The following is a 23,523-nucleotide window of genomic DNA, read 5'->3' on the forward strand; positions in this document are numbered from 1 at the left end:
GATGTCCTCTGATGACAGGACTCGAGGAGAGGGCCGGCGCACCATCATTGAGAGGGTCACCCCTGAACTCCAGGCCTTGAGCCAGTGGCTGCGAAACGTTTGTCCGAGCGAAAGGAGTTCCTCTGCTGAAAACGGGCACGAGAAGTGAACCCAGCAGAACGCCCCGGGCGGTACCTTCGAGCTTCACAGAAGCGAGGTCTGTAACAGGAGTGGACCGCCGCACCCTTAGAGGAAGGCCGAGGCCTATTTTCGGGCAAGCGCTGGGGTTTAGCCTCACCCAGGCCCTTCACAATTTTCTCCAACTCCTCACCAACAGGAGAAGGCCTTGAAAGGGCAACTTCACCAACCTTTGCTTAGAGGCCATGTCCGCCGCCCAATGCCGTAGCCAAAGAAGACGGCGAGCCGCCACTGCTACTGCCATGTGTTTAGCCGAAGCTCTGACAATATCATAAAGGGCGTCAGCAAGAAAGGACAAGGCCGACTCCATCCGCGGAGCCACATCTGAAAAGGGCTCCGCTCCATCACCGGGCTGTTCCACTGCCTGTTGCAACCAAGCCAGGCAGGCTCTAGCAGCATAACAATGTCACATCCCTTGCTCCCTCAGGCTGTTCCTCTGCAGGAAGCAAGGGCCGGGAGGAGGGTTCTGCAGCCAGGGAGGACTTACCCGACGATTCCCCGGATGGCCGACTATCCCGAGTACAGGCGGGGCCGAGCCGGTATCCCTTGCGGCGATGGCCGGCCATTTCAGAACCGCAGCCAAAACCCAGGACCCGTTCCGGCGATGGCCGCCTTGTCTGCGGCCGAGCCTGTAGGCCGGCGATCGCGGCTTCCAGGCTCTCAGTCGCCGGCTATGGAGTCCACGCTTGCACTAGCAGGGAAGATGGCACTGAGACACGATGGCCGGTGTCTTCTTCATTTTCGGGCACGGGTGCCCAAAGCTCCGCCTCTATGGGACCAGATTGGGATGCCAGTGCTGTAGCTCCGTCTGAGAGGCCGGATGGAACCAGAGGGATCTCTTCGGTAGCCAGGATCCGATTGGCCGGCCATGTCGGCTGGGGCTGGGCGGCTGAATGCTGACGGTATTTAAGGAGCAAGGCTGCAACAGAACATTGCTTCAGGTTCTGTTTCCCCGAGGCCAGTCTTCTTGTGCTCCTGTTCTCTGAGCGTTCCCTTGTTTTCCTGGTTTGACCTTTGGACTGTCTCTGGTTTACCCTGATTACTGCCTGCCCTGACTTGCTACCTGTTTTTGGATACGCTGTTAGCCGCCTATCTTGACCTGCTGCTTGTTCCTGGACTTCTCTGTCTTTCCACCTGCCCCCGGTTCCAGTGCTGGGTCAGCCCGTCAACCCCGCGGTTCCGGAAGTCCCGTTGGCCGCCTGCAGCTGGGGGCTCAACCCTTGGTGAACGGCGGTCGCCGCGGGTGAAGACTTGGGGTTTTACAGAGGAGGCTGAGCCACTGTCAGGGTCCTCAATAGGGGGAGAAATAAGCGCTGGCAGCTCATCACGGTGGAAAATCCTCACCGCGGAGGGATCGTCTGGATCCTGAGTCACTTCTGCACCAGACTCTGGCTCCTCAGACCATGAAGGCCTGCCAGAGTCCTCCGAATCCTCACAGCCCGACCACGGGGGGGGGGGGGGGGGGGGGGGGGGGGAATGGAGGTGCAGCACTCTCTTAAGGGGAATGAGCCCTTCTGCGCTTCATATTCTGCCAATTATCAGGGAATAACGCCTCAGAGGGCATACCCGGGCTAGAATCCACCGGGGGGGGGGGGGGGGGGGGGGGTCATTAGAAGAGGCCCCTGCAGGGCTTTGTGGGAGAGCTCATTTAAGCATGTATGCTTTATGCATTAATAAGACAAAATCAGGGGAGAAAAACTCACCCTGGGCACCCGGATCTCTGCCGAGGCTAGTAGCTCCCATATCAGCCTCACTCCGAGGAGTCCCCCCGGGCTCAGGACTCTGTCTCAGCGGAGGTCGCGCCATATGGTAAATTCAAAATGGCGTCCGCTGCCAGCTCAGAGCATGAAGAATCGTCGCTCGCCATGCTCGGGCCAGCTCTAACGTCTGTACAGCACAATTTACAGAGCCCTGCTGCTGATCTGCGCTTGCCACACTTGGAACAGCGCTTTACATTCTCTGCAGCCATCACCGAAAACGGCGGTAAAATTCAAAATGGCGGTTTGAACCAAAATCGCCCCACTCGCGGGCCCACCCCAGAGGAGTCAGAAAACATTCTTACCTCACTGGACCGAGTATCACAGCTCCGGTCCCACAGAAAAAGGCAAAGAAAAACCTCTGTTCCTTTTTTTTTTTTTTTTTAACGCTGTTGTCAGGTTCTCAGGTTCAGAGCCCGCGGGGCTGGGCTCTGGAGCAAACGTGAGCCCTTGGGCTGCTGACGAGGAGCGACAGCAGCAGGCAAAACCCACCAACCAACGCTGGGCAAGCACAACGACACCGGCAGGGACTGCAGGCACCGCCCAGCGAACCGGAACACATGGACTGGAATCCCCCGGACTGGAGTACACAGGACTGGAACACACACCGGACCGGAACACACTGGACTGGAGCACACCCGACTGGAACACACACCGGACTGGAGCACACTGGACTGATCCCCCGGACTGGAGGACACAGGACTGGAACACGGGACTGGAGCACACTGGACTGGTCCACACAGCTTCACCTGCACTTAGCTACTAAGCCCCCCAAGAGTTGAGCTCATGGGTTCGAGTAGCCGGCAGGACTTACTGGATACCGGATGACATAGGGACCAGGAATGGAAACAGAAGTGCTCCTAAACCTAAACTGATCTACGTGCTCCCAAGCCCTAAACCAGCAGGAGTGTTCCTAACAGTAAACTGACAAAAGGACTTCCTAAGCCCTATACTAAACAGGAGCTCCTAATCCCTGCTCAAGAAAGGGACTTCCTAAGCCCTAAACTAACAGAGCAGGGTACTAAATACAAAGCTAACACAGGTGCTACTAAGCACCAAGCTACAAGCAGAGCTTTACACTAATAAGCTAAACACAAAACTAAACCAGCTACCTAAGCACTGCTCTAGCAAGCTAGATACAACTAACAAGGTGCTTCCTAAGCACTACTCTGGCAAGCAACCAGAAGAGCTCCTAGCACTAAAAGGGAAGACAGGGGAGCCACAAGGAGGGAAGCTAACACATAAGCCAAAGTGCTTCTAAAGCACCAAACACCAACAGCAAAGACTGCAATGCTCCTAATAGCACAAACACCAGAAGTACTTCTAACAGCAAACTCTGCAGTGTTCCTAACAACACCAAACCCTGAAGTACTTCTATCAACAACAGAGCTTCCAAAGCCCTACACACAGCAATGCTACCAAAACCAAGAGGGAACAGAATGGAACCAAAAGGGAAAAGCAGGAAAGCTAAACACACAGTCACCAGTGCACACTGCACTAACACTAACCTGGCCCTTAGCAAAAGCAAGCAGGGAAACTAGACACAACGTCAGAAGTGCACACTGCACCACCCTACCTACAGCAAACACCACTGTTGCAAAGGCCCTGAAGGAAACAAGACCACTTCCTTATCAAGGCCCTCCCTGATGATGTCACACTCCCTAGACCTAGGCAAAAGCACACTGACCCAGAGACCCACACCAATGCAAAACCGTGAAACACTTGAAGCCAGTACACCCAAAGAGAGGTAGAGCAACTCAGGCAACACACAGCTGTAGTAAAGTAAAACAATTAACCCCATGCTGCTGGAAGCTGCCCGCACAGAGAGACAGAGCAAGCTCAGAAAGGACAGAGAAAAGAAACAGAAGCCAGCTAAGAAGCTGACCCCCAGGAAAGAGGTAAGTTTGAGAGGGGTCCAGACCCCAATCATAACAGCTGTGAGGAAAGCAGAGGTAAATAGAACTCCGGAGGCTCAGATGAGTGGGAAGGCAGGGAAAGGGCGAACCTATGTGCCTGCATCCACTGTTGGTGGGGAAAGACAGGGAAAGCTAAGCAATGTGTCCACATCCACGGAGGTATGGGTAAGGCAGGGAAAGGGCGAACCTATGTACCTTTAAAGTGAAGCTGCTATAGCCTCCAACACCCCGGCTAACAACTGGCAAGCCAGGAGCCACCTCCAGGCAGATTTTTGATGGAGCTCGAAGATGCTACAACCACTCTGCTAGGGGAGATAGAGATTACTGAAGGAGAGGCAGTCAGGGTTGCCAGGTGGAAAATTTTTTTCCAGCCCGATGGAGCCCAAAAAACAGCCCAAAACCCGCCCAAACACAAACCCCGCCCCTGACACCCCCACCCCCGCATCATCACCCCTGCCCCCGCCGTCATCAACCCCGCCCCCGCCGTCACCGGCCCCGCCTCCCACGTCACCGGCCCCGCCTCCCCGTCATCGCCCCCGCCTCCCACGTCATCGGCCCCGCCTCCCCGTCATCGGCCCCGCCTCCCACGTCATCAGCCCCGCCTCCCACGTCACTAACCCCGCCCAAAACGTCATTAACCCCACCCAAAAACGTCACTAACCCCGCCCCTCCGCGGCCGAAAAAAACCGCCCTGAAGGCCAAAAACAGCCCAAAAAACCGCAACCCGCCGCGGGCAAAAATTTCCCGCGGCGGGTCGCGGAAAACCGCCCAATTGGGCGGTAAAACCGCCCACCTGGCAACACTGGAGGCAGTGGAGCAAGCTGGTATGAGGCACTGAAAAAAGTGTGCTCTCTATCTCCCTCTGCTGGTTGATGGACACAACCCATCTGTAATGGCTGCATCTGCTTGATGACAAGGAAAAAATATTTCCCACTGCAGGATTAAGGTATATTGATGTATCCCAGAAAGTTGACACTGGCAGTTCTATGTGAACTTCATATTTATTTACAATACATTTTGAAAAACTCATCAAAACACCTTAAATTAAAATATGTAGGGATGTGTATGTATGGAATTAATCAAAAAAGTTACTTCATATGTCTTTGAAATTATTTTCACTTTAGCTACAGTTCTTTAAACTTTCGAGAAGGAAATTAGGATTTGTTTTAAAATCTTAAATGCAATAGCTTTTTCACCTCTACAAACCCCAATTACTGTAATGAGAAAAAAACTCCACTTACTGATGATACATACGTAGCACATCATACAGGTAATCTTTTTCAGCCTCATTATCAATTAGCAAGTCAACCTAAAAATACAAATTATTTAATTGATCAGAGGTAGTTCCTTTCATCTTTCTCAGCTAATTCTTTACACAGAAGCAATTCTGCTCATGCATGTGCAATTATTAATTCTAAGGAAACCCTTTTAACGCTTCATTTCACATTAAAAAATGTTACATTTTTTGCTCATGATCCTCAAATATTTTGCATAGTTTTATCTTACCTGATAATGGTTATATTGCTGAATAAATATTTTCAGGAATCTCTTTGGCCATTCATTAATGTAGCACATCCCTGCACTCCCAGGACAGAATAACTCAGAGGGCTAGGTCAGCTGGATCAGCAGTGAGTGGCGATGTGGAACTGGAGCAGTAAAACCTGAAGCTGAAACTGTCCAAAGCAACTGTCAGACAGGGGCGGGCCCAGCAGGAGAAAGACGCACCATCGAAGCTGGGCGAAGGCAGGCATCAGCTTTCTTCTTGCCCGTGCAGCGCCTTCGGACAGAGGAGAGAGGCGCTGCACGGGCCCGGTAAGAGGGAGGGGGGCCCGATGGAGGAGGGGAATGGCGGCGACAACCCCAAAAGGGGGCGGGGCACAGAACGGAGGATGTCGGGAGGCGGAGCTGAGGTGAGAGAGTAGTGAGGAAGGGAGGGGGGCAGGGGCTGCTTGAATTTTGCTTTTTCGGGGTGGGGGGAGCGGCGGAAAGTGGGGAGCAGCGGGGGGGGGGGGGGGCAAGGCCGTCCGTACAGGACGCTCCTGATGAGCGCCCTTGCCCCCTCCCGACCCTTTTTTTTAATTTTTGTTTTGATTTGGGAGCCATGTGCTTGTGATTTGACTGTGTTTTGACTGTTTGTGGCATGCGCAGAGCAGCTAACATAACGCTTGGCTGCTCTGCGCATGATTTGGGGGCCGATTAACGATGTGTATTGTGATTCTTTGATACATTGTACGTTTCTATACCGATCTGAGCATGTGTGACTTTTTTTTTTGGTGCATTCTTCGTTTTTTAAAAATCGTTAGGGCCTTTAACGATTTTGATTTTTTTACGTTTGCTTGATGCATCTACCCCAAAGAGGCAACAATAAATACAAAATAGCTGAAATGCAGCATGAACTTTTCTGGTTCCTAGTTCTGTTGGTATTAACACTTTGTTTTAACATATAAGTGTCAGGGCTTCTTGCTATATGCAGAAATATACCTAACTTAATTTGTTTTTAGGAAAGCGCTTAGTGTCAATTAATTCTTTTATCCTGTTAGTCTAATTTTAAAACTAAAAGCTCCCTATAAAAGGGATGGAACCACATATTTTCTATCAAACTTGTAAAAACAAACTTAATCATACTGGAATGTGGACCAATTAATTTCCTAATAGCTTAAACACATTCTGAGAGTGATACTTAAGAATTTTTATCAAGCTTATCATGAAACAAAATTTTATCTAGAAACCGTATACACAAAGGACAAAGTGACATGGAATTGTATCAAATAGATTTGAACACCTAGAGGGGCATAATCGAACGCAAACGCCTGTGTAAGAACGTCCATCTCCGAGAACGGGTCCGTGAAGGGGTGTGCCGAATTGTATTTTCGAAAAAGATGGACGTTTATCTTTAGTTTTGCAAATACGGTTTGTGGCAGGCAAATGCGTTGTATGTGGGCGTTTTTGAGATGTGGACGGTTGTTTGAGCTGGGCGTTTTTGTTTTTCAGCGCTAATCGAAACCGAAGCGTCCCAGCTCAAAAACGACCAAATCCAAGGCTTTGAGTCGTGGGAGGGGCCAGGATTCAAAGTGCACTGGTCCCCCTCACATGCCAGGACACCAACCGGGCACCCTAGGGGGCACTTCTAAAAAATAGGAAAAAACATTAAATTACCTCCCAGGTGCATAGCTCCTTTACCTTGGGTGCTGAGACCCCCAACTCCCCCCCAAAACCCACTCCCCACAACTCAACACCATTACCCTAGCACTTATGGGTGAAGGGAGGCACCTACATGTGGGTACAGTTGGTATTGGGGGGGGGGGGGTTAGAGGGCTCCCATTTACCACCACAAGTGGTACAGGTAGGGAAGGATGGGCCTGGGTCCGCCTGCCTGAAGTGCACTGCATTACCCACTAAAACTGCTCCAGGGACAGGACTTGTTGCTGCTGTATAACCTTGGCACAGCAGTTCACACCGTAAGACTAATCTCGCTGAAAACGTCCTTTATTTCAATAACCGCGTTTACTCACAGTTAACTGCAGATCAGAGGTTGTGCCCCACTGGCAATGAGTCTCCCTGGTACTAAGATTAGCAGTAGCTCAGAGCTGGCAGAATGGTGTACAATGCCCTCTTTCAGCAACATTCAAGGTAAGAACTAAGTTCTGTAACGTGGCTAACACACGAAAGGGATCTACAACGGACTTACAAAAATGGCCACTACCTCGTGGACTACCGGAAACAAAACAGGGCACACTCTGACCCAGTAAGCGTAGGGAAAAGCACCATGGGAGAAGAGCCTACCAACTACCAACATCATGAAAGTGTAACACAAGCTAGTGAAATCACGGAGCCCAATACCCTACACAATGCAATGTTGATGTGACCCTGCAGTGCACCCGAAAGCCACATCTGACCCAGGGAATGGCTGTGAGAGGACCGAACATATTCTGTTGTCATGGAGGTGGGTACGGAATTTGAGGGTGGCATAGAAGCTGGGAAATAAGGTTTTTGCAAGTGGGTTTTTTTGGTGGGAGGGAGTTAGTGACCACTGGGGGAGTCAGGGGAGGTGATTCCCGATTCCCTCCGGTGGTCATCTGGTCATGTAGGGCACTTTTTTGGGACCTGTTCGTGAGAAAAAAGGGTCTAAAAAAAGTGTCCTAAATTCTCGTTAAAACACCTTTCTTTTTTCTGTTATCGGCCAAGCGCACCCATCTCAGCCGATAACCACGCCCCAGTCCCGCCTTCACCACGCCTCCAACACCCCCCCCCCCCCCGTCAACTTTATTCATTCCCGTGACGGAGTGCAGTTGAAGACGACCAAAATCGGCTTTCGATTATACCGATTTGGCTGCCCATGGGAAACGGACGCCCATCTCCCGAACGGGAAAATTAGGTTCTTACCTTGGTAATTTTCTTTCCTTTAGTCATAGCAGATGAAGCCATTACGTATGGGTTGTGTCCATCAACCAGCAGGGGGAGCTAGCGAGCACTCAACTTTTCACAGTGCCTCATGGCCAGCCAGCTCCACTGCCTCTTCAGTATTTGAAGCTTCCAAAGCAGTATGGCAAACCGCAATGGGAATAACATGAACTTTCCTCACAGCGAACGATGGCCCCTTAACAAGGGCATGAACTCAAAAGGAGGGAATGAACATATCCTCCTGGAGGGAATAAACTCGTCCTCCTTATTGTATAACTGGAGGGGATACACGCAACCTCCTGGAGGGAATAAACTCATCCTCCAAAACATAAACTGGAGGGAATGGACTCATCCTCCTATAAGTGAACATGAATCCTGAAGACTGTTTTCCAACTTTCTCCCAAGGAAGGAACTTCAGGAAACAAGAACAGAACCTGAAACAGATTCACAGCATACAGACAATCATACAGGGAGGGCTCATGGCTTCATCTGCTATGACTAAAGGAAAGAAAATTACCAAGGTAAGAACCTAATTTTCCCTTCCTTGTCATCAAGCAGATGAAGCCATTACGTATGGGATGTAACAAAGCAATCCCTATATAGGGTGGGAACAGGTCACACCACGCGCTAGCACTTCTGCTCCAAAATGCGCATCCCTCCTAGCAGCCACATCCAGCCTGTAATGTCAGGCAAAAGAGAGCTTAGAAGCCCATGTTGCTGCACTGCATATCTCTTGAAGAGAGAGTGCTCCAGTTTCAGCCCAAGAATAGGAAATTCCTCTAGTGGAATGTGCCTTAAAGGCATCAGGCGGAGGCCGGCCGGCAAGCAAATAAGCTGAAAAGATAGATTCTTTAAGCCAGCGGGCAATAGTGGCTTTAGACACTGGAGACCCTCTGCGAGGACCTGATAGCAAAACAAACAGATGATCAGAGGTCCTGAAAGAGTTAGTAACTCGCAGATACTGCAGCAGAGTCCTGCGCACGTCCAACAGGTGCAACTGCCCAAATGAATCTGGAAACTCCTCCTCGACAAAGGAGGGCAAGAAAATAGATTGGTTTAGGTGAAACGCTGAAACCACCTTAGGCAAGAAGGAAGGCGCGGTCCGAACCGTGACCCCGGACTCTGAAAACTGCAGAAAAGGGTCTCTACAGGACAGCGCCTGGAGCTCTGACACCCGTCTCGCCGAAGTAATGGCCACTAACAAGATGGCCTTCAGTGTCAAATCTTTCTCTGAAGCACGCCGAAGCGGTTCAAAGGGAGCACCCTGAAGGGCCTTCAGCACTAGCCCCAGGTTCCAAGCTGGACAAGGAGCACGCACGGGAGGACGGAGCCGAAGCACCCCTCTAAGAAACTGTGCCACATCCGGATGAGCAGCTAAAGACACGCCTTCAACCTTGCCATGCAAAGAGGCCAATGCTGCCACTTGCACCCGCAGGGAATTATAGGCCAAGCCTTTTTGTACACCATCCTGCAAAAGGTCCAGAATCGACGAGACAGGAGCCCGCAGGGGTGTGATCTCTCTGGAAGCACACCAGACTTCAAACTGGCGCCAAATCCTGGCATAAGCCACGGAAGTGGAACGCTTGCGGGCTTGCAGGAGAGTGGTAATTACTTTATTGGAATAGCCTCTGCCTCTCAATTGCGCCCTCTCAATCTCCAGGCCATAAGACCAAATCGGCCGGCGTCCTCCATGGTCACCAGACCCTGTGACAACAGGTTGGGAACCAGAGGTAACTGAAGGGGATCCTCTACGAGCATCTGTCGGAGGTCCGCATACCAAGGCCTCCTGGGCCAATCCGGGGCGACGAAAACCACTTCTTCTGGATGCAGCCGAATCCGAAGGAGCACTCGCCCTATCAAGGGCCACGGAGGGAACACATACAGTAGGCCCGGAGGCCAGGGTTGAGCCAAGGCATCCACCCCACCGCGCGAGGATCTCTCCGTCTGCTGAAGAAGCACGGGACTTTGGCATTGGAGCTTGTCGCTATTAGATCCATCACGGGCTTGCCCCACTTGGCACATATCTGCAGGAACACTTCGTCTGCAAGTTCCCACTCCGCTGAATCGATCTGATGCCTGCTTAGATAATCGGCTTGCACGTTGCTCTGACCTGCAATGTGAGCTGCCAACAGAAACTGTAGATGCAGCTCGGCCCAGTGGCAAATTTGTTCGTCCTGCGCGGCTAGAGCTCTGCACCGAGTGCCGCCTTGTCTATTTATGTAGGCCACTGCTGTCGTGTTGTCCGACATCACTCTGACAGCCAATCCTTCCAGTGTCACTTGAAAGGCCAGAAGCGCCTGAAACACCGCTTTCAACTCTAGGCGGTTGATGGACCACTCCGACTCCTCGGGAGTCCATAGACCCTGGGCATGCTTCCCCTTGCAATGTGCGCCCCAGCCTTTCAGACTGGCATCTGTTACCACTAGGCACCAATCGTGGAGCGCCAGCGGCATTCCTCGCCACAGCATGCTGTCTGAGAGCCACCACTCCATGCTGAGTCGGGCCGCAGGGAGCCAAGAGAGTCTGCATTGGTAATCCTGAGATACTGGAGACCATCTTTGGAGTAGAGCCTACTGTAGAGGTCTCAGGTGCGCTCTCGCCCAGGGCACCAGTTCCATGGTGGCCGTCATCGATCCAAGCAACTGGACAATGTCCCAAGCTCGCGGGTGGGGCATCCTCAGGAGCAGACGGACCTGATTCTGAAGCTTGCACCGCCTTTGTTCGGGTAGGTACACATACCCCGAGGCTGTGTCGAACCTGGCCCCCAAATATTCTACAGACTGCGAGGGGGTCAGGTGACTTTTGGCCAAATTGACGACCCAGCCCAGAGACTGAAGAACTGAGACCACTCTGGCTGTTACATGCTGACTCTCTGCAGCAGATTTTGCTCGAATGAGCCAGTCGTCCAGGTACGGGTGAACCCGAATACCCTCTCGCCTTAGAAAGGCAGCTACTACCACCATAACCTTCGAAAAGGTGTGGGGAGCTGTGACGAGGCCAAAAGGCAAGGCCCAAAACTGGAAATGCTTTCCCATCACCGCAAACCTCAGAAACTTCTGGTGCGGGGGCCAAATTGGAATGTACAAGTAAGCTTCTTTCAGGTCCAGAGACGTGAGAAACTCTCCTGGCTGTACCGCCGCAATGACGGAGTGCAGGGTTTCCATGTAAAAATGCCGCACTCACAGGGACTTGTTTAATTCTTTTAAGTCCAGAATAGGGCGAAAAGACCCACCTTTTCGTGGCACCACAAAGTAGATGAAGTAGCGGCCGTAGCCGTGTTCGGCGGGAGGTACCGGGGACACGGCCCCTAACTGAATCAGACCTTGCAAAGTCTCCTCTACCGCCGCCCGTCTGGCGGCAGAACCGCATCGGGACTCCACAAACACGTCTCTTACTGGGGCGTTGAATTCTATTCTGTAGCCATCTCTGATCAGGTCCAGAACCCACTGATCTGAGGAAATATTGGCCCACTCCTCGGCAAAGAGGGAAAGACGTCCTCCGATGACAGGAAGCGAGGAGGGGGCCGGCGCACCATCATTGAGAGGGTCGCCCCTGAACTCCAGGCCTAGAGCTGGTGGCTGCGGAACGCTTGTCCGAGCGAAAGGAGTTCCTCTGCTGAAAAACGGGCACGAGAAGTGAACCCAGCAGAACGCCCCGGGCGGTACCTTCTAGCTTCATGGAAGCGAGGTCTATAAGAGGAGTGGACCGCCTGGCCCTTGGAGGAAGGCCTCGGCCTATCTTTGGGCAAGCGCTTGGGTTTAGGATCTCCCAGGCCTTTAACAATTTTCTCCAACTCCTCACCAAATAGGAGAAGGCCTTGAAAGGGCAACTTCACCAACCTTTGCTTAGAGGCCATGTCCGCTGGCCAATGTCATAGCCAAATAAGACGGCGAGCCACCACTGCTACTGCCATTTGTTTAGCCGAAGCTCTGACAATATCATAAAGGGCATCAGCCAAAAAGGACAAGGCCGACTCCAGCTGCGGAGCCACATCCGAGAAGCGCTCAACTCCATCTCCGGGCTGTTCCACTGCCTGTTGCAACCACGCCAGGCAGGCTCTAGCAGCAGGCTCTAGCAGCATAACAACTGCATGCACACGCCCGAAAAGCAAGACCTGCAATTTCAAAGGACCGTTTAAGTGCTGCTTCCAGCCTACGGTCTTGTATATCCTTCAGGGCAAATCCTCCTTCCACAGGGAGGGTAGTTCTCTTTGTCACCGCAGTGACTAGGGCATCTACTTTAGGCATTGCAAAGCGAGCCAAATGCTCCTCACGCAGAGGGTATAATTGCCCCATAGCCCTGGAAACTTTCAAAGGTCCCTCGGGGTCAGCCCACTTAGCGGATATAAGCTCTTGGATGGAGTCATGCAAAGGAAAGGCTCGAGCAGGCTTTTTAGTACTAGCCATCCTAGGATTCACAGAGGAGGCCGTGCCACTGTCAGGCTCTTCAATAGAAAGGACCTGTAGGGCATCTGAAATAAGCGCTGGCAGCTCATCACGGTGGAAAATCCTCACCGCGGAGGGATCATCCAGATCCTGTGGTAATTCTGCACCAGACTCTGGCTCTGGCTCCTCAGACCACGAAGGCCTGCCAGAACTCTCCGAATCCTCACAGCCCGACCACGGGGGGGGGGGGGGGGGGGGGGGTGGGGGGGGACAAGAGAAGGTGGCCTCAGACGACCCTTGAGGGAGAGCTCTTTCAGCATGTATGCTTTATGCACAAAATCACAAAATCAGGGGAGAAAAATTCACCCTGGTCACCCAGATCCCGTCCGGGCCTAGCCGCTCCCTGAATAGCCTCAATTTGAGGTCCCTCCCCCCCCCCCCCCCCCCCGGGCTCAGTGCTCTCCGTCTCTACGGAGGCCACGCCATGCGGAGAATTCAAAATGGCGTCCGCTGCCAGCTCTGAGCAGGAAGAATCATCGCTCGCCATGCTCGGGCCGGCTCTTACACCTGTACAGCACGATTTACAGAGCCCCGCTGCTGATTTGCGCTTGCCACACCGGGAACAGCGCTTTACATTCTCTGCAGCCATCGCCGGAAAATGGCGGGAAAATTCAAATGGCAGTTTCGCGCCAAAAACGCCCCAATCGCGGGCGCACCCCGGAGGAGTTAGAAAACACTCTTACCTCAACGGACCGAGTATCATAGCTCCGGTCCCATAGAAGAATCAAAGGAAAACCTCTGTTACATTTTTTTTTTTTTTTTTTTTTAACGCTGTGAGGAAAGCAGAGGTAATAAGAACTCCGGAGGCTCAGATGAGTGGGAAAGGCGAACCAATGTGCCTGCATCCACTGAGTGGGAAAGGACAGGGAAAAGCAAGCTAATATGTCCACATCCACGGGGGCATGGGTAAGGCAGGGAAAAGCTAACCTATGTGCCTTCAAAGTGAAGCTGCTAACAACTGGCAAGCCAGGAGCCACCCCCAGGCAGATTTTTGATGCAGCTCGAAGAAGCTCCAGCCACCCTGCTTGGGGAGATAGAGAATACTGAAGAGGCAGTGGAGCTGGCTGGCCATGAGGCACTGTGAAAAGTTGAGTGCTCTCTATCTCCCCCTGCTGGTTGATGGACACAACCCATACGTAATGGCTTCATCTGCTTGATGACAAGGAAATGGGCGTTTTTCTCCTTTCGAAAATAAGCAGGCTAGTGTTACAACTGGGAATACTACGGCACACTGTTTAACTCTTCAGGGGGGCAGAGCAAACCCTGTCCCACATCATTAATAAAAGAAACCTTTGTATAGGTTTTATTAGCAGTTCATTAGGTCTGCTCACTTGCATTCAGTAAATTGTTTCAGTGTAGAAGAAAAAGGTAATTTATCTTGTATCAGTATGACTGAAAGAGGAGCAGAAAAGCTATTTTATTTATTTATTTTTTATTTTTTTACTAAAGTTCTACCCTCCCCTACCTTGGCTTAGACCTGTTTGAACAACAAAATGTCTCAAAATACATATGGGCTGCACAAAAGTAAACAGAGCACAAAGAGGAATCCTTTTACTGCTCAGTTGAAAGGTGTAAACTTCACAAAACAAACTGTTTCCTGTAGTGTTTTTCCTAATATTTTAAAAAGGGGGCACACATCATTCCTCTACCATAATGCCTGAGGTATTATCACAAATCATTTAACCCAATATTCAAGGGGAGTTTACAGCCAATAAGTCATGCATTAGCCAAAGCGTCAATAACATAGTACATAAGTAAGGCCACACTGCGAAAAGGACCAAGGGTACATCGAGCCCAGATCCTGTCCACGACAGCGGCCAATCCAGGCCAAAGGCACCTGGCAAGCTTCCCAAACGTACAAACATTCTATACATGTTATTCCTGGAATTGTGGATTTTTTCCAAGTCCATTTAGTAGCGGTTTAGGGACTTGTCCTTTAGGAACCGTCCAACCCTTTTTTTAAACTCTGCCAAGCTAACCGCCTTCACCACGTTCTCCGGCGATGAATTCCAGAGTTTAATTACGCGTTGGGTGAAGAAAAAGCTTCTCCGTTTGTTTTAAATTTACTACACTGTAGTTTCATCGCATGCCCCCTAGTCCTAGTATTTTTGGAAAGTGTGAACAGACGCTTCACATCCACCTGTTCCACTCCACTCATTATCATGTCTCCCCTCAGACGTCTCTTCCCCAAGCTGAAAAGCCCTAGCCTCCTTAGTCTTTCTTCATAGGGAAGTCGTCCCATCCCCGCTATCATTTTAGTCGCCCTTCGCTGCACCTTTTCCAATTCCACTATATCTTTCTTGAGATGCGGCGACCAGAATTGAACACAATACTCAAGGTGCGGTCGCACCATGGAGCGATATAACTGCATTATAACATCCTCACACCTGTTTTCCATACCTTTCCTAATAATACCCAACATTCTATTCGCTTTCCGAGCCGCAGCAGCACACTGAGCAGAAGGATTCAGTGCATTATCGACGCCGACACCCAGATCCCCCCATATGCAAAGTCGCAAAAAACATTAACAGCTACTACTGATAATTTGGGATACTAAAGGGTGCTTCTGAATCATTTAGTAATGCTAGCAGGATCTGCCGGTCTCTCTACCAGTTCTGACATTACTTTCTTGTCCCTGATTACCACTCTGTTCCCCGACCCTGTCCTCCTCTTCATCTTCCTCACTCCCATCATCTTCCTTCTTATTTACCTTTATAATTTTCCTGACTTCCTTCTCCAAACCTCCCTCTTTCACCCACTGTTCTACATACTCATCTATCATTAAGGGTCCCCGTAATCCTGTAAGATTCAGGAACCCACATGCCCTGGTCTACATACTATTGCCCTCATCTGTGTTGGGATATAGGCACCTGCCTCGCTGCTCCTTTAGGTTCCCAGGTCACGCTGAGCTGCCTCTCCTATTATGGGTAAAGAGGCAGTGAGAACCGGGGCTGCTTGCCCTATAGATGGCTGCATCTCCCCCACTTCTCTATGCTGTGCCGGCAATTCCTTTTCAGACCTGTCTATAGCTGGGGCAGAGGTGATGGGTGCTGTATAACCGGTAGCAGTAGGCCATATGGGCAGCTGCACCTGATTTGAATGTTTAGAACCTGTGAGCTGTGCTGCAGACCCTACCCCTAACATACACTGCTTGGAGACTGCCGCATAGGGTGGAGGGGTCTGTGCTGCCTGATCATAACCACTGTTTGCCATAGTGTCCCATAACCCCCACAAATTTAAATTTCTCTCCTTACTGTATTTCTTAGTTTTAGTGTATTCTATCTACAATTTTAAAGCTGTTAAGAGTTTCTTTGTCAAAACTGCCTGACTGTGGCTATTTAATGCTCAAACCTTTGGTGCCACTAACCCATTTCTTATGGCATGTCAAAATTTCCTTTTGAGACCAGCTCTAGAGGAGTTTGCACGATTACAACAAAACAAATTCTGCTTTAAGATTTTAAGATAGAAAGAGGAAAGAACACAGAAGAAAATATAAAGATAAACCCCAAGTACTTACCATAGCCGTCTTCCTTTTTTCTCACCGTTCGTCGTATGTCCTAAGAACCGTACCCTCGGTCAGTTGCTAGTTGGGACCAATTCACTGGACTTTGCCAATTGCGACATGTGCACCTGTCACACTTGGAGGTCCCGATCCAAATAGAACTGGACAGAATACACCACTTTTGTTTGGGCCTGTTTGTGCTGTGTCTTGGAACCAAAACTCAGCGCCTCAACCCCACAAATTCCCCCAACTGATTTCTTAGACCACCGGCTGGGTAAAGTACCAAACACAACTAAAAACAAGAGAAGCTTCTCACATTACCAATATTTTTATTCTTACCCAAGAACATGAAAAATAAGAAACAATAGAAAGTTAGGAGTAGCACATAAGAAACAGGGAGGGAACATAAAAAGGGAGAAGACATGGAAATGGTCGCATATTCCTTAATCTATTGAGATAGACTGAGGAAGATTTTCATCGACTGCCCTCTTGCTCCAGACCAGGCAGTTATATAGGCTGTAGTACAAAGAACTGGTTCTCAGGAACACATCATACATCATGCAGGATATGCCATTTGTTTCTTACAATTGTCCAAAAAAGGCACATAAAAATATATATTGCATTTCCTTAAAAGTTACAACTTCAGCACATCCTCAAATAAAAGCAATCTGTATCTCACTTCAAAGGATTCAGGACTCAGTTCCCACGACCCCCCTTCGCTTCTTATTGACAATAGACTACTTCTTAGATATTAGATACTGCTTGGTTCAGGCCTTTATAAGTACAAAGTACACCTCCACCAACAGATGGGAAAGTCACTAAGCTGCAGTAAAATAGTGTTAGCCCTGTACTGCAAGTTAGTCACTCCTGTGGTAAATTAATAACGTAAGGGCCATTTTACCAAGATACAGTAAGCACTAACGCGTGCTTACCATACCTTAAAATGGCATACCATGGGGCATGCTGAAGCATCCTGCAATACTTGCATCATATGTGCACGACTGGAGCACTAAAAAATAAAATTTATATTTTTCTGCAAGGGGTATGTCTGCATTAATCAGTTGGCATGGCCACATAACCTATGGATTCTATAAATGGCACTTTAAATTGTGCATGCAAATTTGGATACGAGCCCAATTTGCATAAACAATTTAATTGAATAGTCAATTAGCACAGATAATTGGGCCCTATCATCAGTGCTAACTGGCATTAATTAAAATCTATTCATGCAAACTTACATGCCCAGATCCACATGTAAAATTTTAAGTGCAGATCAAAATAAGGGGTGCAGCAGTGGGAGGGTCATGGGCGGATCAGGGGCGTTCCTGCAAATTATGCTCATTGTTATAGAATAAGGGGGATCCATGCCTAATTTAGGCATAAGGATTTACACCAGGGTCAGTTGGTGTAAATGGTCACCTAAAATTAGACGTGGATCCCAGCAATAAATGGATTCTATAAATGGTGAAATTTAAAGAATAGCACAAAGAGCTATTTTTTTCAGCGTCGATCTTTTAGCGCAAATTAGAGAATTTACCCCTAACCAGTGCATTTTTTCTAACATAAAAGGTGCTGGTACTGAAATGCTAGGCCACCCTTCAAGGATGGGGTGATCACTGAGGGACCCACCCCACAATAGCCAGGACCCTGCAACCAGTCACAGAATTTATGACAAGGCAGAATTGGTGTGTAAAACCTGAGCTCTTTCATTAAAACTTGGGGGGTCCATGGGTTAATTTTAGCAGACAATGGAAAAGGTGCTGGTACTCAGTGCCCCCAAGTACCCCCTCAAAAAAAGCCCTGCCCCTAACTGAATAGTGCGTGCTTAGCACGTGAGCCCTTGCCACATACAAAATGGGTGGTGGTAAGGCCCATGTGGTAATGGCCACACACTAATGGCAACATTATTACATGGTCGTTAATGCAGAAAATAGAAGTGGTCGTAGCGCACAGGAAAGACACGCATAAGGGTGTGCTATGACTACTTTTTGACACAGCTTTGCTTAAGGGCAAGCTGCATTATTCATTCCCCAGGAGGATAGGGCTGCTAATGCATGGCTCGGTGCTCCTGGTGAGCCTTTTTAAAGAGGCTGGAGTAGCACAAAGAGGCAGAGCAATTCTCCTTATATGGAAGGATGACCCTTAATACTGCAACTTATGGATAAGAGTGATCAGAGCCATTTTGAACCTGATGCAGACTTGGGCAGGATAAAAGGGAGACCACTCCTGCTCTGGGACATTAGACTACCAAGATTACTCGTGAATAAGTCTTGGGGGGAGGTGTTGAGACCTGTGATGTGGGAGACCAGTATCAAAGGAAAAACTGAGCCTTTAGAGAACATGCTTAAAACAGGATATCTGTGTATAATGAATTTTCCTTGCTCTAGGCTTAATTTTCCCTTGAGATATGTTTTGTAAATATTTGATGTAAATTTTAGGGATTTCACAGTTCAACTTGTCACTTTGTTCTAAGCTTTATTATTTGTCATCAAAACATTCACAGTCACAAGAATGACATCAAGAAGAGGCAGTATAGGGTCTGGATTTGGGGAAGTTGACAGACTTCTTGGTCTGAGTCTATAGTGGTTTCTACTTGAATGGTTACATTAGCTTTATCCACTGATCGGGACTTTAAAAATTGAAAAAAAAAATTGTTCTATAATAAAAAAATGTGGATTAGATGTAAGATGTAGTTTTGCTACTACGCTCTAGAGTCCTTCATCTCGGGGAGGATGTTTTTTAAATAAATTTCCCTGAAAATGTGGGATTAAATTAAATTCCCCAAAGTATATATTTTTTATTTCTTCTCAGCTGTCGGCCTTTTTGGCCACTAAGAGGTCAGCTGTTCGGGGCCTGGGAATAGCTCTATTAATGTTGCAACTTAAAAATGTTCCAGTTTATGGATAGGTTGTTAACTCAGATGGATGCCTTGTAAGCCTTTTCCTTTTTTTTTTTTTTAATTTGGATTTTTTTTTAAATGTGTTCTCCTTTTGAAACCTTAGACATTGCATAAGAAATTGCACAAATAAAAACTTAAAAAAAAAAATAAAAGAAATTTATATCACGCTTGTATATGATTCTGTAGCAGTGCAGCCTTTGAAGTGATATTAACCAGCTCATTTTCGAAAGAGAAGGGCGCCCATCTTCCAACACAAATCGGGAGATGGGCGGCCTTCTCTCAGGGCCAGCCAATCCAATCTCTTATGAGTGTTCATGCTCCAAACTGGGAGTAGTGAACCCCAAGCACCTGATTTGTCTCCTCACTGCTGTGACTTGGCTGCCTTTGATGAATGTATATTTTTTAATTCACAAAGAAAGAGCCTGTGAGACAATCCTGCTTATTTTCGAAGGAGAAGGGCGGCCATCTTCTGACACAAATCGGGAGATGGCCGGCCTTCTCCTAATGCCGGCCAAATTGGTATAATCGAAAGCCGATTTTGGCTGGCTTCAACTGCTTTCCGTCGCAGGGCCGGCCAAAGTTCAAGGGGGGTGTCAGCAGTGTACCGAAGGCGGGACTGGGGCGTGGTTAAGAGATGGCCGGCCTCGACTGATAATGGAAAAAAGAAGGCCGGCCCTGATGAGCATTTGGCCGACTTTACCTGGTCCCTTTTTGTTCACGACGAAGCCTCGAAAAGGTGCCCAAATTGACCAGATGATCACTGGAGGGAATCGGGGATCACCTCCCCTTACTCCCCCAGTGGTCACCAACCCCCTCCCACCCAAAAAAAAATTAAAACACATTTTTTTGCCAGCCTCAAATGTCATACCCAGCTCCATGACAGCACTATGCAGGTCCCTGGAGCAGTTTTTAGTGGTACTGCAGTGCACTTCAGGCAGGCGGACCTAGGCCCATCGCCCCTACTTGTTAAACTTGTGGTGATAAATGGGAGCCCTCCAAAACCCACCGGAAACCCACTGTACCCACATGTAGGTGCCCCCCCCCCCGTTACCCTTTAAGGGCTATGGTAGTGTTGTACAGTTGTGGGTAGTGGGTTTTGGGGGGCTCAGCACCCAAGGTATGGGAGCTATGCACCTGGGATCAATTTGTGAAGTCCACTGCAGTGCCCCCTAGGGTGCCAGGTTAGTGTCCTGGATTGTGAGGGGGACCAGTGCACTACAAATGCTGGCTCCTCCCACAACCAAATGGCTTGGATTTGGCTGGGTTTGAGATGGTCGCCATTAGTTTCCATTATCGGCGAAAACCAATGGCGGCCATCTCTAACGCCGGCGATCTCTAAGGGCGGCCCAAATGTTTGAGATTTGGCCGGCCCCGACCGTATTATCGAAATGAAAGATGGCCGGCCGGCTGGCCGGCGGGTTTTGGAGGGCTCCCATTTATCACCACAAGTTTAACAGGTAGGGGTTTTGGACCTGGGTCCGCCTGCCTGAAGTGCACTGCAGTACCCACTAAAAACTGCTCCAGGGACCTGCATAGTGCTGTCATGGAGCTGGGTATGACATTTGAGGCTGGCAAAAAAAAAGTGTTTTAATTTTGTTTTGGGTGGGAGGGGGTTGGTGACCACTGGGGGAGTAAGGGGAGGTGATCCCCGATTCCCTCCAGTGATCATCTGGTCAGTTCGGGCACCTTTTCGAGGCTTCGTCGTGAACAAAAAGGGACCAGGTAAAGGTCGGCCAAATGCTCGTCAGGGCCGGCCTTTTTTCCATTATCAGTCGAGGCCGGCCATCTCTTAACCACACCCCAGTCCCGCCTTCGGTACACTGCTGACACCCCCCTTGAACTTTGGCCGGCCCTGCGATGGAAAGCAGTTGAAGCCAGCCAAAATCGGCTTTCGATTATACCAATTTGGCCGGCGTTAGGAGAAGGCCGGCCATCTCCCGATTTGTGTCGGAAGATGGCCGCCCTTCTCCTTTGAAAATAAGCAGGATTGTCTCACAGACTCTCTCTTTGTGAATTAAAAAATATACATTCATCAAAGGCAGCCAAGTCACAGCAGTGAGGAGACAAATCAGGGGCTTGGGGTTCACTACACCCAGTTTGGAGCATGAACACTCATAAGAGATTGGATTGCTCAAGAGGAATGTTCACAATGTTACATAGAGCCTTTTACAGCTAGGACACCACATTTAAATCAAGTTCCAGTCAGTGGAGTTTAAAAGGAAGGCCTGTATGAATTCTGCTGCACACCATGACTAGAATCTATGACCAGGACATGAGAAAGGAAAGGGTGCATCTGTTACAATAAGACTATCAAAGGCTCAACTGTTTAGTGCTGTACAATCTGTATATACTAATTTAAAGGAGAGCTAAGGCAATAAATTATTTGAAGCAAATGAGGTAATTCAACTGTCAAAATAACGTAATTTATTCACTTATTCTAACACTGCATTCGTTTTCTAACTCAAAATGAATCAACAGGATTAAAAAATTGAACATTTTCTGGTTGGATTTAATTCAGTATTTATGATTTATTTGTTTTAATTAAGACTCATTATGGATGTGGGTACTAGAGCACAATACAGTCAGTTCAGTGGTCTTACAAACAAGCTGTAAGGATATTCAGTGAGAGAGTGCTAGCAATACAGGGAAACAAAAATATTTTACAAAATTTTCAAATCATCTTGCCAGTCCATGTAAAATTTTTAAAATGTATTTTAACAACTATAACACTATGAATACTTCTATTCATTGTTTCTACTACTACTACTTAACATTTCTACAGCGCTACTAGGGTTACGCAGCGCTGTACAAAATAAACAAAGAAGGACGGTCCCTGCTCAAAGAAGCTTACAATCTAAAGAATGAAATGTCAAGTTGTGCTGTCTAGATTTCCTGGGTAGAGGTGTAGAGGCTAGGTGCCGAAGGCGACATTGAAGAGGTGGGCTTTAAATATCCTTAATAGGGACAATGGTAAAAACAACAAACGGTTACTTTAACACAACCATACAGGTTGGAAGCGCAGCACAGCTGTCCAAAGTACTGTTCAGTGCATAATGCTGTGGAATGCACCTACTCTGAATAGTGTACTTTTGAGTGCTGAAATATTTTAACAAAAATGTTCAGCAAGACATAGATCGATCAGACAAAAAAACTTAAAACATTATGCTGTTCTATGCCATTATTTTTCCTGTCTCTCAACCTCCACTGAAACGTTAAAATATAGCGCCTTAAACAAATGTCAAAGTACAAAACACTCTTCTCCTTTCCAGGCTAATTGATACCAAAGGAGTCCATAGTCCTTGCAAAGTCACCTGACCCATTTCTGCAAAGCACAAACTGCTGAAGTGTAAGCTAGCTGGCTGGAAGTTAAAACTAGTAGATTTAAACAATTCTAGAACTGCTTGGGTCAGCGACAGCTTCCGGGGATCTTACCTTGTGCCTGAAGTCCCTGGCCACCTTTCTCTCCATGACCGCCCCTCCACGAGCAGCCGTCAGCCTCAGTCCTCCTCCCCGGCTCGCAGTTCGCACAATTTACCCCAGAGAGCAGCAGAAAGCACAAATTGAAGTGCAAGCCTAGTCCTGATTGGGCGACCTCTTAGACCTCCCCTAGCTAGCCTTTGAAAGCTTTCATCTGATTGGCTCGCCGTGTTTACCTGCCCATCACAGCTTGTCGGATCTGCATTGTCGAGCTCTCCGAGTCCTCGGAAGTAATCGTGAGATGGGATCCCTGCTCTCCCCCTTACCTCAGTGCCCGGGGATCAGGACAATTTTTTACTGCATGGACAGCAAACGTCTTCAGACGTTTTGCCTGTCGCAATTTGCATGTCCAGAGGTCGACGTCGAGGTTCTTTGTGAATCGACGTCGGAGTCGAGATAATCGATCTCGGACAGAGCCTTCGAGGTCGACTTCATCCTGTGAGGTCGACGTCGGGCATGGGCGCCCATCTCAGAATTACAGTCAGAACTGGGGCTCACTCCTCTTCTTCTTTAGTTACATAGTTAAACTTGAGAGAGAGATGTGCATTGATGGGTGAGACTGGTTAGCCTTCCTTCTTGAAATGAAGCTAAGCAGGGTGACCCAGTTACACAGTACAGACTAAAATAAATGAAAGAACTGATTGAGTCAATTAAATCTCATTTACTCTCTTCACCAGCTCATTCTTTGCTTTCTTCACTTCCTAAATAGTGGAGGAGTGGGGTAGTGGTTAGAGCACCAGTCTTGCCGGTTCAAATCCCACTGCTACAGGAGGAAGATTTCCCCTTAGCAGGATGATTCTTATCCAAATATTTTTACAAAAATTGGTTAATGCACTGAATTTTTCTTACTTCTCAAGAAGAGTTTTCTGAGGATAAAAGATCAGTCACTAAGTATTTACATTTGGTCAAGCAGTCCTCCTTTACCAAAGTACAGCTGTGGCTGAGTGGT

General features: G+C 48.7%; 1 protein-coding gene across 6 annotated transcripts in view; it reads right to left on the bottom strand.

The window, feature by feature from the left end:
- USH1C (USH1 protein network component harmonin) overlaps positions 1 to 22,609 on the bottom strand; it is a 420,974-nt gene extending 398,365 nt beyond the window's left edge. For all 6 annotated transcript variants that reach the window (XM_030201080.1, XM_030201079.1, XM_030201078.1 and 3 more), the window contains exons 1-2: positions 22,530 to 22,609; positions 5,092 to 5,159 (exon numbers count right to left, since the gene is read on the bottom strand). In XM_030201080.1, the coding sequence (XP_030056940.1) occupies positions 5,092 to 5,159; positions 22,530 to 22,565 (104 nt within the window). In that variant the 5' untranslated portion in view covers positions 22,566 to 22,609. The remainder of the gene's footprint in view (positions 1 to 5,091; positions 5,160 to 22,529) is intronic.
- Positions 22,610 to 23,523: the final 914 nt, after the last annotated feature.

This window comes from Microcaecilia unicolor, chromosome 4 (genome assembly GCF_901765095.1).
Source record: "Microcaecilia unicolor chromosome 4, aMicUni1.1, whole genome shotgun sequence".
NCBI classification, from domain to species: Eukaryota; Metazoa; Chordata; class Amphibia; order Gymnophiona; family Siphonopidae; genus Microcaecilia; species Microcaecilia unicolor.